Source organism: Dermochelys coriacea, chromosome 20 (genome assembly GCF_009764565.3).
Source record: "Dermochelys coriacea isolate rDerCor1 chromosome 20, rDerCor1.pri.v4, whole genome shotgun sequence".
NCBI lineage: Eukaryota > Metazoa > Chordata > Testudines > Dermochelyidae > Dermochelys > Dermochelys coriacea.
In genome coordinates this window covers 3,198,460-3,212,042 of record NC_050087.2, presented here as the reverse complement: position 1 = coordinate 3,212,042, position 13,583 = coordinate 3,198,460, and the positions used below count along the sequence as shown (strand labels likewise).

Sequence of the window (13,583 nt, the reverse complement as noted above, 5' to 3'; positions counted from 1 at the left end):
ATTTGCTGCTAATGGCAGTTGGTGCCGGTTGAACGGCTGGGGCCGGGGGCCAGGTGTTCTCAGAAGTGCCCCGCTGCGGCCAGGGAGGGGGAGGGATGATTGATCCAGAGCTGCCCCACGGGCACAGCCCTGCCAAGAGCTCGGGGCAGCCGGCGGGTCCCATAGGGGGAGCATTGGTGCACATTGGGGGTGGGGGGCACGCCCCTGGCTGTTGGCAAGAGGCAGGCGGGCATCGAACATGCCCTGAGGCGAAGGGCTGGATCTTTCAAGGAGCTCAGGGACAGGGAGCTGTTGGGGGGGAATAAACCCTGGGGTCTGCGGGAGGCACCTCGCCACCATCTGCCCAGTGTGTGTGTGGGGGAGGGCACTGGGGAGCCCCCGCAGGTTGGCAATACCGGCAATGGGAGATTTGCCCCCCTGCCCCAGCAGCCAGGAGAGAACCAGCCCCAGGTTCTCTCCACGGCTGCTCCCTGCCCCAGGGCAACTGGGCTTCCTAAACCTCCCCCCATGGGCCAGCTCCGAGCCCCCCTCCCAGGGCCTGGGCCAGGGTTGCCCAGGGCAGTCCACATCCGAGCCCCCCACTGAAGGGCTGTGGCACCACTGGCAATGCCCCTCCAGCGCATTGATGGGATGCCAGGGGTGGGGTGGGGCTAGAGAGCCCCACAGACAGACAGCAGCTCTCAGCATCTGCCCCCCGCGATGGACAGACACCAGACAACACAACTCTCCGACGTTCCAGGTTTCTTCGCTCAGCTAAAAGCAGTGGCAGCCTGACAAGGGGGGACCCCCCCACCCGTTTGACCCACCCCTTGGCTGGGGGCAAAGCAGCTGGAGGGACCTAGGACCCAGAACTAGGTCCATGGGGGCATTTTCCCAACCCCCCATTGGCACTGGGTAGGGCAGGGCTCCTGCAATAGGAGGACCTTGATTGTGAGTGGCAAGGAGGGGTGGGAGCTGGCACGGAGCCGGGGGATGTTCCAGCAGGAGACCCTACAATAACAAAAGGGGTCAGCCCCCGAGGTCAGCTGCCGACAGAGAGGGGGGCAAGAGAGCTGAATGCTGCAAGCAGAGTGGGATCCTAAGGGGCCATGCCAGGTGGTGGGACGCCCGGGGTCCCAGCACCGCCCCCCTCCTGGGGTCAGGGTCAGTCTCTGTGCCTGGAGCGCGGGCGGGGGTCGAGGTGGGGCCAGCCCCCACTGCTCAGTGATCCTGGAAGCCAGGCATGGGGAAGGAGCGGGCGAAGGTCTCCACGCGCTGGCGCAGGTCGGCCAGACGGCTCTGCGTCGCCCCATCACTCAGCAGGAAGGATTTGAAGTCTTGCAGCTTGGCTGGGGAGAGAAAGGGGAGGGGGTGAGTGGGGAAGCCAGGGGAGGGGGCCGGCCAAGTGCCCCCCGGGGTTTCACAAAGACAGACCCCCCCCCCGACCCTCCTCTCCCTCCCAGAGCCATGGCACGGGCTTTATCCCCAATTTACAAGGGAAAACAGCTCTAGCCACTAAACCCCACTCTCCTGCCAGAGCCAGGGATAGAACCCAGGAGTCCTGGCTCCCAGCCCCCACCTGCTCTAACCACTAGACCCCACCCCACCTGCTCTCAGCTCCACTCCCCTACTCTAACCACTAGACCCCACTCCCCTCCCAGAGGTGGGATGGAACCCAGGCGTCCTGGCTTTCAGAGAAGCCGTGTGGTGCGTGGGTCACACCATGGCCCCCCGCCCAGCCCAGAGATCCCCAATGCCCCAGGCTGCTGCACCAGCAGGACGGGCCCAATCCTCAGCCGGGGCCTGCCCCCACATGGGGCATTCAGACCTGCAGGGCAGAGACTGAGAAGCTCCTGCCCCCCAACTCACTGGTTTTGCTCTTGACCTCCAGGCCGATGCTGATCCCCTCGTCGATGAAGGCCACGACCTTCTGGAAATCGGCTTCCCGGAACCGGCGGGACGTCAGCGCTGGGGCCCCTGGGGAGAGCCCGGCCCCAGGGTTACTTCACCGCACCAGCCCCCAGCCCCGGGGAGAGCCTGGCAGCACAGTTACTTCATCACACTGCCCCCCACCCCAGGCAGGGAGAGCCTGGCCCCGCAGTTACCTCACCAGGAGCATCAGCTGAGATGCTGGGTCGGGGGGGGGGGGGGAGTCTGGAGAGGAGTGGGGGCTAGTGGTGAGAGCAGGGGGCTGGGAGCCAGGTCTCCTGGGTTCTGTCCCCAGCTCTCACTGTTGTCGGACACCCGGGGGCGCCAGGGCAGAGAGTTCAAAGCCACCCTAGTACCCTCAGGAGAGGAAGGCTGGGGGACATCCCCAGAGGTGGGGGCCGGGGGGGCAGGTCTCCCAAGGGAAGGGCCTGGAGGCCCAGTACTGGGAACAGACTGTGGGAATCAATCCCCCCTTCAGCTGGGGGGCCAGACATGCCCCACCCCCTGGCACCCCCTTACCCAGCCGCAGGCCCCCTGGCGTCAGGGCGCTCTTGTCCCCGGGGCAGGTGTTCTTGTTGGCCGTGATGGACACCAGCTCCAGCACCCGCTCGGCCCGGGCCCCGTCGATCCCCTTCGGCCGTAGGTCCACCAGCACCAGGTGGTTATCGGTACCGCCTGGATCGGGAGAGAGAGAGATCAGCACCCCATCCCGCAGCCCCTGGGTGCCCCCCAGCCCCGACCCAGAGCCCCTGCTGGCTCCCCCCGGCTGTGCCGGTGCCCCTCACCCCCGTCCCGCAGCCCCTGCTGGTTCTCCCCGGTTCTGCCGGTGCCCCCCAGGCCCGTGCCGGTGCCCCCCAGGCCCGACCCGCAGCCCCTGCTGGCTCCTCCCAGCTGTGCCGATGCCCCCCAGGCCCGACCCGCAGCCCCTGCTGGCTCCCCCCGGCTCCGCCGGTGCCCCCCAGGCCCGACCCGCAGCCCCTGCTGGCTCCCCCTGGCTCTGCCAGTGCCCCTCACCCCTGACCCGCAGCCCCTGCTGGCTCCCCCCGGCTCTGCCGATGCCCCCCAGGCCCGACCCGCACCCCCTGCTGGCTCCCCTCGGCTCTGCCGATGCCCCCAGGCCCGACCGCAGCCCCTGCTGGCTCCCCCCGGCTCTGCCGATGCCCCCCAGGCCCGACCCGCACCCCCTGCTGGCTCCCCCCGGCTCTGCCGATGCCCCCAGGCCCGACCGCAGCCCCTGCTGGCTCCCCCCGGCTCTGCCGATGCCCCCCAGGCCCGACCGCAGCCCCTGCTGGCTCCCCCTGGCTCTGCCAGTGCCCCTCACCCCTGACCCGCAGCCCCCTACTAGCCCAGCCCTGGGCTCCCGCCAGCTCTGCCAGTGCCCCTCCCCCGTGACCCGCAGCCCCTGCTATCCCAGCCCTGCCCCCTGCTTTGCCCCCCAAACCTTCAGCCACTGGTGCCAGCCTTGCACTGCCCCCATCCCCCATGCTACCCACTATGCCTCACTGCACTCCCCCCTGCCACTCCCCTCCCCCTGCCGTGCCCCACTCCCGCGGGCATCACCTGAAACCAGGGTGTAACCCCTCTGCAGCAGCGCCTCGGCCATGGCCCTGGCGTTCTTCAGCACCTGCTGGCAGTACGCCCGGAAGGGGGGGGAGCTGGCCTGCGGGAAAGAGGAGTGGAGGGATCAGTGGGGGCCATAGATCCTCCCCTCCCCAGCCATGTGTCACCCTCGCCCCCCACCTGCTTCAGAGCCACGGCCACGGCGGCGATGGCATGGTTGTGGGGCCCGCCCTGCAGCGAGGGGAAGACGGCGAAGTTGATCGGCTCCTCCAGGTTGTAGGGGGTCTCCTTGCCCGTCTTCTTATCCACCCAGCGCAGCCCCTTGCGGTAGAAAATCAGTCCAGACCTGTGGGGCCAGGGGGATGGGTCAGTGCGTGGCCATCCCCGCACTCCCACCCGCTGTGTGGGGCCCAGATGTCAGGGCAGCTGCCCAAGACAGGCCAGAGGGGAAGGGCAGTGCGGGGGCGTGGAGAGGAGGGATGGGGGAGAGGCCAGGGGAAGGGTGGGGCAGGCCAGGGGGGAAAGGGCAGTGTAGGGGGGGAGAGGAGGTATGGGGGAGAGGCCGGGCAGGCCAGGGGGGAAAGGGCAGTGCGGGGGGCGGAGGAGGGATGGGGGAGAGGCTGGGGGGAAGGGCAGTGCGGGGGGGAGAGGAGGGGCGGGGCAGGCTGGGGGGGAAGGGCAGTGCAGGGGGGAGAGGAGGGATGGGGGAGAGGATGGGGGAGAGGAGGAACGGGGGAGAGGCTGGGGGGGAAGGGCAGTGCAGGGGGGAGAGGAGGGATGGGGGAGAGGCCAGGCGGGCCGGGGGGGAAGGGCAGTGCAGGGGGGAGAGGAGGGATGGGGGAGAGGCCAGGCGGGCCGGGGGGGGAAGGGCAGTGCAGGGGGGAGAGGAGGGATGGGGGAGAGGCTGGGGGGGAAGGGCAGTGCGGGGGGCGAGGAGAGGAGGGACGGACGGACGGGGGGGAAGGGCAGTGCGGCGGGGGGGGCCGGGGTGGATCCAGCCCCGGCCGCGCTCACCGGGCCCCGCGCAGGGTCTTGTGCGTGGTGCTGGTGACCAGGTCGGCGTGCTCGAAGGGCGAGGGCACCACCTTGGCTGCCACCAGCCCGCTGATGTGCGCCATGTCGGCCAGCAGGTAGGCCCGGACCTCCTCGCACACCTGCCGGAGAGGGGGGCAGCGTCAGCCTGGCCCCCCGCCGGCTCAGCCCGCCCCCGCCCCCCCATGCACTCCACCCCCGTTGGGCGGGACCGGGGAGCTCACGCCAACCTCCCCTCTTCCAACCCTCCCCCCATCTCCAGCTGGTGCCCCAGGGAGGGGGTAGGGTCATCATGGGGGGTGGGTTTTTTTTTGAAACCCCCTCCCCTCCCATCCCCAGGCACCTTCCCCCACTTCCCACCCACCTCAAGCCCCTGCCCTCATCCTAAGCCCCTCCCCTGACTCCCCCCCACACCTTCTTCATGCGGGCGTAGTCGATGAGGCGGGCGTAGGCGCTGGTGCCCGCGATGATGAGACGGGGGCGGAAGAGCCGGGCCGTCACCTCCAGCTGCTCGTAGTCGATCAGCCCCGTGGCTGGCTGCGGGGGGAGGGGAAGGGGGGTCACAGCTGGAGAGTGACCCCCCCACCCCCGTGAATTCCCTTGCCGGGGCCATGCTGCTGGGGGGTGGGGGGTAGAGCTTATACAGGGTCGGGTGGGAGCTGCGGGGGGGGGCGTGTCAGGCCAGCCCCAGGACACAGGGAGGGGCAGAGGGGGTCCGACGGGGGTGCACACGGCTTGGCCCAGGCACCAGCCCCGGCAGGCAGGGTGCAAGAGCTGGGGGGGATCCAAGGGGCAGGGGCAACAGGAGGGGGGGGGAGGGAGGGGAGACACTGACACTCCAGGCTCCCTTCTCCCCAATACACCCCTGAGTCAAGAGTCCCCAATGCCGCCAGAGCAACAGAAACCTCCTGGCCCAGCCCCTGGGGGGGTCCCCAGGAACAAGGGACTGGGACCCCCCCTCCCTGTGAATGCATGTTACCCCTCCCCGACCCCCCAAACACAGCCTGACCCCCCCTTTGCAAGCACCCTGCACGCACGATGTCCCCCCCCCACTCACGTTGAGTTTATAGGGCATGGACTCGAAGAAGATGGAGGTGGCCGAGATGCGCTTGACGTCCGACATGTACCCGTGGGTCAGGCTGCGGGAGAGACGGACGGCGTCAAGCCAGAGCCACGGCCTGACCCAGAGACCGGACACGACCCACCCCACCACCCGGGCCGGCTCCCCAGACGGACCACCACCTGGCAGGGCCCCCGCCCAGGCGATCTCCCCCCCGCACAGGCGCCCCCCTCACCCCCGGCTGGTCTCCACCTGTAGCCCCCAGACCCCACACCAGCACTCCTTCCCCCCCCCGATTCTGGGGCCTCTCAGCCTGTCCCCTCCCCCACCCCCAGGCTCAGCACCCCCCAGGGCCCTGCTCCCCACCCCCACCCCACTGCCCACGGGGGGGACATACTGGCCGCCGTCCGGCAGGTCCAGCCCCATGATGCGGTCGTGGGGCTGCAGCAGGGCCGTGTAGGCAGCAAAGTTGGCGGGCGACCCAGAGTAGGGCTGGACGTTCACCCCCCAGCGGGCAGGGTCCAGGTCGAAGGCCTCCAGTGCCCGCTGCTGGCACAGCAGCTCAATCTGGTCCACCACCTCGGCCCCTCCGTAGTACCTGCGGGGAGGGCACCAGGGCTCAGACACTCAAAGCAGCCTCTTCCCCCCCATCCCGTGGGGCCCCTGGAGGGAACCCAGTGCCCATCACCCCCCTTGGGGCCTCCCTGCCCGCTCCGGTACCCGCAAGGAGGGAAACCTGGGGCCCATCACCCCCTCGGGGCCTCCCTGCCCCCTTGGTGCCCAGAAGAAGGGGAACCCAGGGCCCATCACCCCCACCCAAGGCTGCTGGAGGTCCTGGAGGAAGCTGACATGATCACCCCAAAAACAACAGCTCCTGCCCCTCCCCCCAGTGCTAGAGGGCCCCACACAGTAAGTTACCACTGGGGAGGGGAGGGTTGTGCCCCCCCCCCGCCCCGACTGCCAAGGAGACCTCAGGATCCATGTGTGGCTTCCCCACGTTCTCTGGCCTGGCCAGATTGACCCCCCACAGGGTGCCCTCCCTCCCCCGCCCAGGGTGCCCCCCCCATACCTCTTGCCAGGGTAGCCCTCCGAGTACTTGTTGTTCAGGCAGGAGCCCAGGGCCTCCAGCGCGGCTTGGCTGCAGAAATTCTGGGGGGCAGAGAGCGAAGCCAGGGGGATGGAGGTGAGACAGCCCGGGGAGGGGGGCCAGCGCGGGCCCCCCCCAGCCCAGCCTCAACCAGGAACCTGAAGGGCAATGCAGGGTTGGCCTCAAACATCACCCCACCCAACGACTAGAAAGCAGGTGGGGGGGGGTGGGCAGGGCTCCAGCAGGTACTTGGAAGGAATCTAAGGCAAGGTGGGCCCCCTCAGGGCAATGCAGCCCCCACCTCTGGGCCTCAAGAGCGGCTTCTCCCTCTCCCCCTGCAGCCCCCCCAAACTCTCTCCTCCCTGCCCCCTCTTCCCCCACTGCAGCCCCCCCCGAGCCCCCGCCCCATAACACCCACCCTTGCCCCCGCACCCACCTCCGAAGCAATGAGCTCCAAGCCCCGACACTGCCGATCCTTCTCCTTCTGCACCAGCTCCCACATCTCGGGGTCGCTCTCTGCCAGGCTCTCCTGCCCGGTCCAGCCGGGCACCTCCCCAGCTGCAGCCGCACGGCTGTGCTGGGCCCGCAGGCCCAGCGTGTCCAGCTGCCAGCATCTCTTCAGAGCCTGGCGACGGAAAGAGGGAGCGTCAACATCACCAGAGAGAGGCGTAACCACCAACACCCCCACACACACACCCCAGCCTGTACCCCCATGTCATGGGGGGCACCTCATCTCCGGTACCTTTGGGGATACACTGCCACAGAATACCCCAATATCCTTATGGCACAGGTGGGGAGTCAGGAATAGAACCCAGGAGTCCTGGCTCCCAGCCCCCCTGCTCTAACCACTGGGTGGGAAGGAACCCCCAACACCCCATCACTTGTGGGGTGCAGCCCTCTTCCTCCAACAGGGGGTCACGGGATGGGCATGGGCAGCTCTGGCCGGGGAGGGGGGAAGAGGGCTGGGGGGGCACCTCATCTCTGGTACCTTTGGGGATACACAGCCACAGAATACCCCGATATCCTCATGGCACAGGTGGGGAGTCAGGAATAGAACCCAGGAGTCCTGGCTCCCAGCCCCCCTGCTCTAACCACTGAGCAGACACTAACTTGGGGGGAAGGAACCCCCAACATCCCATCACTTGTGGGGTGCAGACCTCTTCCTCCAACAGGGGGTCACGGGGGGGGGGCATGGGCAGCTCTGGATGGGGAAGGGGAAAGAGGGCTCAGGGGGCGGGGGACAGCTTCCTTCTTTCTTTGGTTCATTTGTGGGGCCGGAGGAGGCGTTTCCCGGAGGCCTGGGAGAGCGGGAACGGCTGGGCCCTTGTGCAGGGGACCGATCTCCCCATCGGAGCCACATGCAGGGGAGTGAGGAGCCCAGGCTGATGCAGGAAGCCCGGGGACCACATGAGTCACATGACCCAGGCGGGGTCCCTCTTTGGGCCACAGCTGTAAAATTGGATTAAAGCAACGGAAACTGCGCCAAAATCCTGGGGGGCGGGAGGAGAAACGGCAGACGTGCGAGAGCGCATGTGAGTGTGCAATCCAGACTGGGGGGGGAAGCAGAGTGAGCTTGGTGTGCACAGGCTTAGGCGTGATGGTACGGTTGGGGGGGGGAGCACATCTGCATGCACAGGATGGGTGGGGGCTGGAGTCTGCCCTTTGTGTGCCTGCCTCCCCCCCACTTCCTGCCATGGCTCACTCACGTGTCACACGGAGCAAGCAGCGCCTGGAGACAGATCTCTGCCCCCCAGCCCCAATCCAGACTCCCCACTGTGCACTGCCCCCCCCATCGCTGCCCCATGTGCCCCCTCCCACCCAAAAGGGTGGTCTTCCCTGCACTAACCCACCAGGCCAGTTTGGGCTCCTCTCCCAGTTTTCTCCCTGGACACCTAAGCTCCACCTGCCCCCCAAATCCATGCTGGGAGACAGCACCCCCTGTTGCTGGTGCATCACTTCTACTCCCCCCCACTGATCCTCACCCCCCTCTTGGATCCTCCAGGCCGTCAACCCTGAGAGCTACAGACTCTGCCCACGAGGGGCCGGCCAGCCAGCTCCCTGGGAGAGACCTCTGCCCTGTGCGGGGGCGTAGACCCCAGATCGGACCTACTGGCTCTTTGGGGCAACGGGGTGCTGGCCCAGGCCTGGGGCTCCCAGACACCACTGCAACCCAGATCGTGGCCTTTACAGACCACACAGCCAAGAGACGGATACTGTGGAGCGAGATATTTGCCGAGGAGTCTCTCGGAGCCCCGACTGGATCCACACAGACAGACCCCCAGGATCGGGGCCACCATGACTCCAAACCACTCCCAGGGGGAAAACAACAAGTCCTTGCTCCTGAAATCGCCAGGCTGAGCGGCGTTCGGGGCCTAGGGAGCCCGCCACCTTTGTCCAATTCTCCCCCTTCCCAGGCACCGCCGGAGCCCCCGTCACAGCGCTGAGGGGCCAACCGCCAGCAGGAGCTCACTTCCCGCTCCCGTAGCCAGACCCGAACGCAGCAGAACCTCGGGAACGGCGGCTGACCGGGACTGTGAACAAAACTTTCCAGGTCTTTGAAGTTTGCAGCTGAGCAGTGACTTTATACAGCTTTGAAACTTGACTAGGCAGAAGGAGAATACTGCTTTAAAAAAAAAAAAAAAATCTGCATTTCAAGGAACCAAGCACAGAAACTGGTTCCTTACCCTGCCCCATCTTTTTTAAAAAAAACCTTTCCCTTGATTTTGCCGTGGTTGATGTTTAACGCAGCCTGCCCTGTATTGGCTCTTTCGGGATCTCCGAGGCTGCCTGATTGCGTCCTCCGGGTTCCCAAGGAGCTATGGGGCTGACTGGCCGGGTTCTGCTGTATCCCTTGTGCCCCAAACACTAGGCCTCAAATCCAGGCATGATGCAACCAGGTCACTGCCCTTGCATCAGCTGGCTTGAAAGCCTCACCATGTGCCAAGTTTCCCCAAACAATAAAACACAGTCAGGCAGAAGAAACTTTTGCAAGTTTAACCCATGGGGCAAGCGGCTCTCGCTGCCCTGTGACGAGGGAGCTGGTCCTAAATCTTCAGAGTTAAGCTTGCTGGCAACAGCGGGCGAGGGTCACTTCTCTCCCCCTTGCATAATGACAGGTTTCATAGTAGCAGCCGTGTTACTCTGTATTCGCAAAAAGAAAAGGAGTACTTGTGGCACCTTAGAGACTAATAAATGTGTTAGTCTCTAAGGTGCCACAAGTACTCCTTTTCTTTTTTCTGCCCCCCTTGCAACCCTGAGTCCCAATCGCGCTAGTTAAACATGGCAAGAGAAAATCTGCAGGGCGGTGAGAGGCCACTGTGCCGTATTGACTCAGTTCAAAGGGATCAGCAGTAGGTATCGATAGGGCACGAAACTCATGCCAAGGAGACTTTGCTCCGGCGCCAAGGTTTGGCCACCGGCCCCTGGACCCTGCTCACCGCTGCACTGGGGCAGATGTCAGGGAGCAGCCCGGGAAGTCAGAGGAGCAAGGCAGGGGGAGAGCGAAGGATGGCTCTGGTCCGAGCCTGACACGTGCACGTGCCCGCCCCCCCCATGCAAACAGCTGGGCAGGACCCACCAATGCACCCATAACGAGCAAAGCGGAGCGACGCATCACAGGGCCGGCGAGGGACCCAGCTCCGTCTGCGAGCCTGGCGGGGGCATGACCCCCCCGTCTCTCTCCCCGGCCCCCCAGGGACAAGGGCTTCCTATGGGGCGTCTGGAAGCAGAAGGCGGGGACCCGCAGGACTGAGCCTGCCATGAAATAGCACTGGGTCGGGACTCAGCAGGGGCAGGGAGTGGGGGGGAAAGGAGCACCCCCATATTTGCATTGCACAAAGGTGGGGGGGCACAGCGCTCTGCAAAGGGGCCCGGCCAGGGCACGTGGCCTGCAGGGGGGGCGGGGGCGCATCTGGGGCTGGGGGGGGGGAGAAGCCGAGCTATTTTGCAAAACACATCACCCCGCCCCCCAGCACGAGCCCCCCCACATCCCAGCCCCCTGCCCATGTGCACGCGCAAGGGGAGGGTTCAGCCGCGACTCACCCGGGCCAGGCAGCGCCCGAACATGCTGCAGGCGGCGCGGGGCAGGTGGCGATTCCCGGGTGCTGCTCCGTGGGGGCGGGGCCCGAGTGACGGGAAACACGTGACCGCGCCGCTCCCGGTGCACCCTGGGGGATGTAGTTCGCCCGGGCCGGCGGCCGAGCCCCGCCCCCCTGATCGTTCATGCAAAGTGGTTAATGAGCTGATTTGCATGTTTGCAAATAAGTGGAACCTACCGCAGCCTAAGGGAGCAGGAGTGGGAGCCTGGGGCGTAGCGGGACCAGCGAGCAAGTGTGACAAAGCGGGACACTTCAGGGGGAGGGGGCAGTTTTGGGGGGGAGGGGCAGTTGTGGGGGGGGTAGGTGTGGATGGGGCCAGTTGTGGGGAGGGAGGGGCAGTTGTGTATAGGGGGAGAGGTAGTTGTGGGGGGGGTCCTCCCGTGAGTTTAGTCCCATGTGTTTGCAGGATCGGGGCCATTTAGACAGGAAGCTCTTGGGAGGGCAGCGGCTTTGTCCGCCAGTGTGAACCATGGCCCAGCAATGCTGCCCAGCAATTACTCCCCCAGTGCTGACATGCAACCACCTCTGGGGTGAAGCCCAGCAGCTGGTTCACACCCACCTCTGCGTCCTGCCACATTTCTGAAGGGTGTGCATTACAGGGAGGGCCCGGCCCAGGCCAGGGGCCCACTGTGCCAGGGCTCTGCGCAGACATAGAGTGAGAGGAAGCCCTGGTGCCAGGCCCAGAGGTTGGCGAGCCCAGAGATTCTGTGCCAGTTATCCCCAGGGCATGCCGCAGCCTGGCCCCTGGTGATGCAGCACCAAAGGGACCTTCCCCCCCTGCAGCTTCCAACAGCTTCTTCCCCTTTGATGGCTGGCAGAACAGGCCGTAGGGAGCCAGCGGGACCCGCGGGCAAAGGGAGCAGTGCTCTGGCAGTAAAGGGGCCCAGGAGCTGCAGCCGCACAGCTGGGTGGATGGCAGAGGCAAGGCAGAGACGCTGCGGGCAGCCCCGGCGCCCCCATGACGCAGGGCTCAGTGGTGCACCGTGACCTAGTGGGCACACATTTGCATCCCGACAGCTTGCAGCCATTACAGAGCCCGGCGCACGCTCTGCAAGAGCCCGTGGGCTGCTGCCCTACATATGTCCTGTGTTGTCAGCTTGGCATGCCATACTCTGCACTACACTATCCTGGAGCGTTGCTGTGTGTCATCAAATAGCTGCCGTGCTCCACTCCAGAGGCAGCTGCATTCCCAAACTAGGTGAGCCATCCCGGCACGGCATTGCTGTGCAACTGTTAATCAGCTGCAGCGCCGATCCCCAAAGGTGGCTGCATTTCAGTGCTGGGTGACGATCCCTACGCAACTTTGCTGTGTGGTTATGAACCAGCTGTCCCAGCCCACTCCAGAGGTGGCTGCATTTCGGTGGTGGGTGGCAAGTCTCTCACCCTAGGAAGCAAGGCCCAAGCCAAGACCTTTCTCCCATCGAAGAATGTGCCCTGCCCCTCCAAAGTCACTCAGTGGCAGATCTGGGACTAGATCTGGGACTTGCTCTAACCACTCGGCCCCACTCCCCTGCCACAGCTGGGAATGGAACCCAGGAGTCCTGGCTCCCAGCCACCCCTGCCAAAGCCAACTAGACTCTACTCCCTTCCCAGAGTCAGTCCAGGACCCGGCTGTCCTGTCCCTTACCTGTATTGCTCTAACCACTAGACATTCCTCCTCACCTGGTCTTCCCTCCCCCAGCCCCTGCCATCTGGCTTTGTGGGAAGCACTAATGAAATTAAATCTAATTAAAGCAGCAATGACCTCAGACATCTGGGCCTGGGGAATTAATGGGGGGAAGCAGGAGTTCGATTTCGCATGGCACATCAGTGCCTCCTGCACTGCTGGGGACAGCGCCCGGGGGGGGGACGGTCACTGAGCCGGGAGGAGGCTGCCAATTTATCCTGGGGAGGGTGGGGGGTGCTTGGGAAGCGGGGATCCAGGCTCTGCCAAAGATATGGTGTAATTGTTGGGGGGTCCCCTTAGAATCTACCCCCTACGCAAAGGTCTCTCTAGCCAGCGTGCTGCTGTTCTTGGTGCCAACGAGGATGGGCAAATGAGGATGGGGTCAGATCCTGCCTGGCACCCAAATCCCGGCCAGCTGCTGCAGTAGGCTCCTAAACCCAGATGCCCAGAGGCATTTAGGCGCCTAACTCCCACTGGTTGATCTAGGCACTAGGAGGATCCAGCACAGGGACAGGTAGGGTCATAACATAGACAACGGGTGTGTGGCCCATTCCTCTTCACCCACCCCAGGGTGCAGCATCCACGGGCTGGCAGGGCCCCGTCCATCCTCCCCCCTCAGCTCCATGAGCAGGCAGTGCGGACAGACCAGACCTGGCACATGCACCAACCCGCGCCAAGAGGCAGCTTGGTCTAGTGGTGGGAGCGGGGTCTGGGATCCAGGACTCCTGGATTCTAGCCCCAGCTCTGGAAGGGAAATGGCGGTCCAGTGGATTGGGGCAGGAGCTGGGAGCCAGGACACCAGGGTTCTAGCCCCAACCCTAGCACTCTCTGGCTAGGTAGCATTAGACAAGGCCCAGCCTGGCTCTGTGCCTCAGTTTCCCCTTTGTATCTATTGGGAAAACCAGATAAATAACTACACCCAATCCCCGAAATTCACCCAGAAACCCCATATGGCTTCATCTGGGCTTCTATGGGGGGAGGGCACCTCCCCTCTTGATCGCTTCCCCTCCCCTGAAGTCCTAACTCAGACCCATCTACCCAACATCGCCTTCCGCAGCCCAATTGGAGTCGACAGGACTGCAGGGACCGAGAGCCCCCCACCCCATGCTGGGTCTTTCCAGGCACCAGTTGCAGGCATTTAATGCTAAGGAGAAGACAGAAGACACTCCCTGC

At 65.2% G+C, this 13,583-nt stretch overlaps 1 protein-coding gene across 1 annotated transcript; it reads right to left on the bottom strand.

The window, feature by feature from the left end:
* Window positions 1–724: 724 nt before the first annotated feature.
* Window positions 725–10,832, bottom strand: SHMT2 (serine hydroxymethyltransferase 2). Its single transcript, XM_038378675.2, has 12 exons — window positions 10,689–10,832; window positions 7,084–7,272; window positions 6,630–6,709; window positions 5,958–6,158; window positions 5,558–5,639; window positions 4,915–5,037; window positions 4,483–4,622; window positions 3,649–3,814; window positions 3,469–3,568; window positions 2,428–2,583; window positions 1,849–1,956; window positions 725–1,328 (listed from the first exon to the last, which is right to left on the bottom strand). Exons 1-12 carry the CDS (start codon window positions 10,710–10,712, stop codon window positions 1,201–1,203), a joined length of 1,497 nt encoding a protein of 498 aa, XP_038234603.1. The 5' UTR covers window positions 10,713–10,832; the 3' UTR covers window positions 725–1,200.
* Window positions 10,833–13,583: the final 2,751 nt, after the last annotated feature.

What these genes read in the sequence shown, in the direction of transcription:
- SHMT2 (XM_038378675.2), bottom strand. Translation starts at nt 10,712, where the DNA reads ATGTTCGGGCGCTGCCTGGCCCGG. An exon ending in GCCAGGGGGCCTGCGGCTGG is followed by an intron (nt 1,957 to 2,427) that starts GTAAGGGGGTGC and finishes GGCTCTCCCCAG; the next exon opens with GGGCCCCAGCGCTGACGTCC. An exon ending in GGAGGTCAAGAGCAAAACCA is followed by an intron (nt 1,329 to 1,848) that starts GTGAGTTGGGGG and finishes TTCTCTCCCCAG; the next exon opens with CCAAGCTGCAAGACTTCAAA.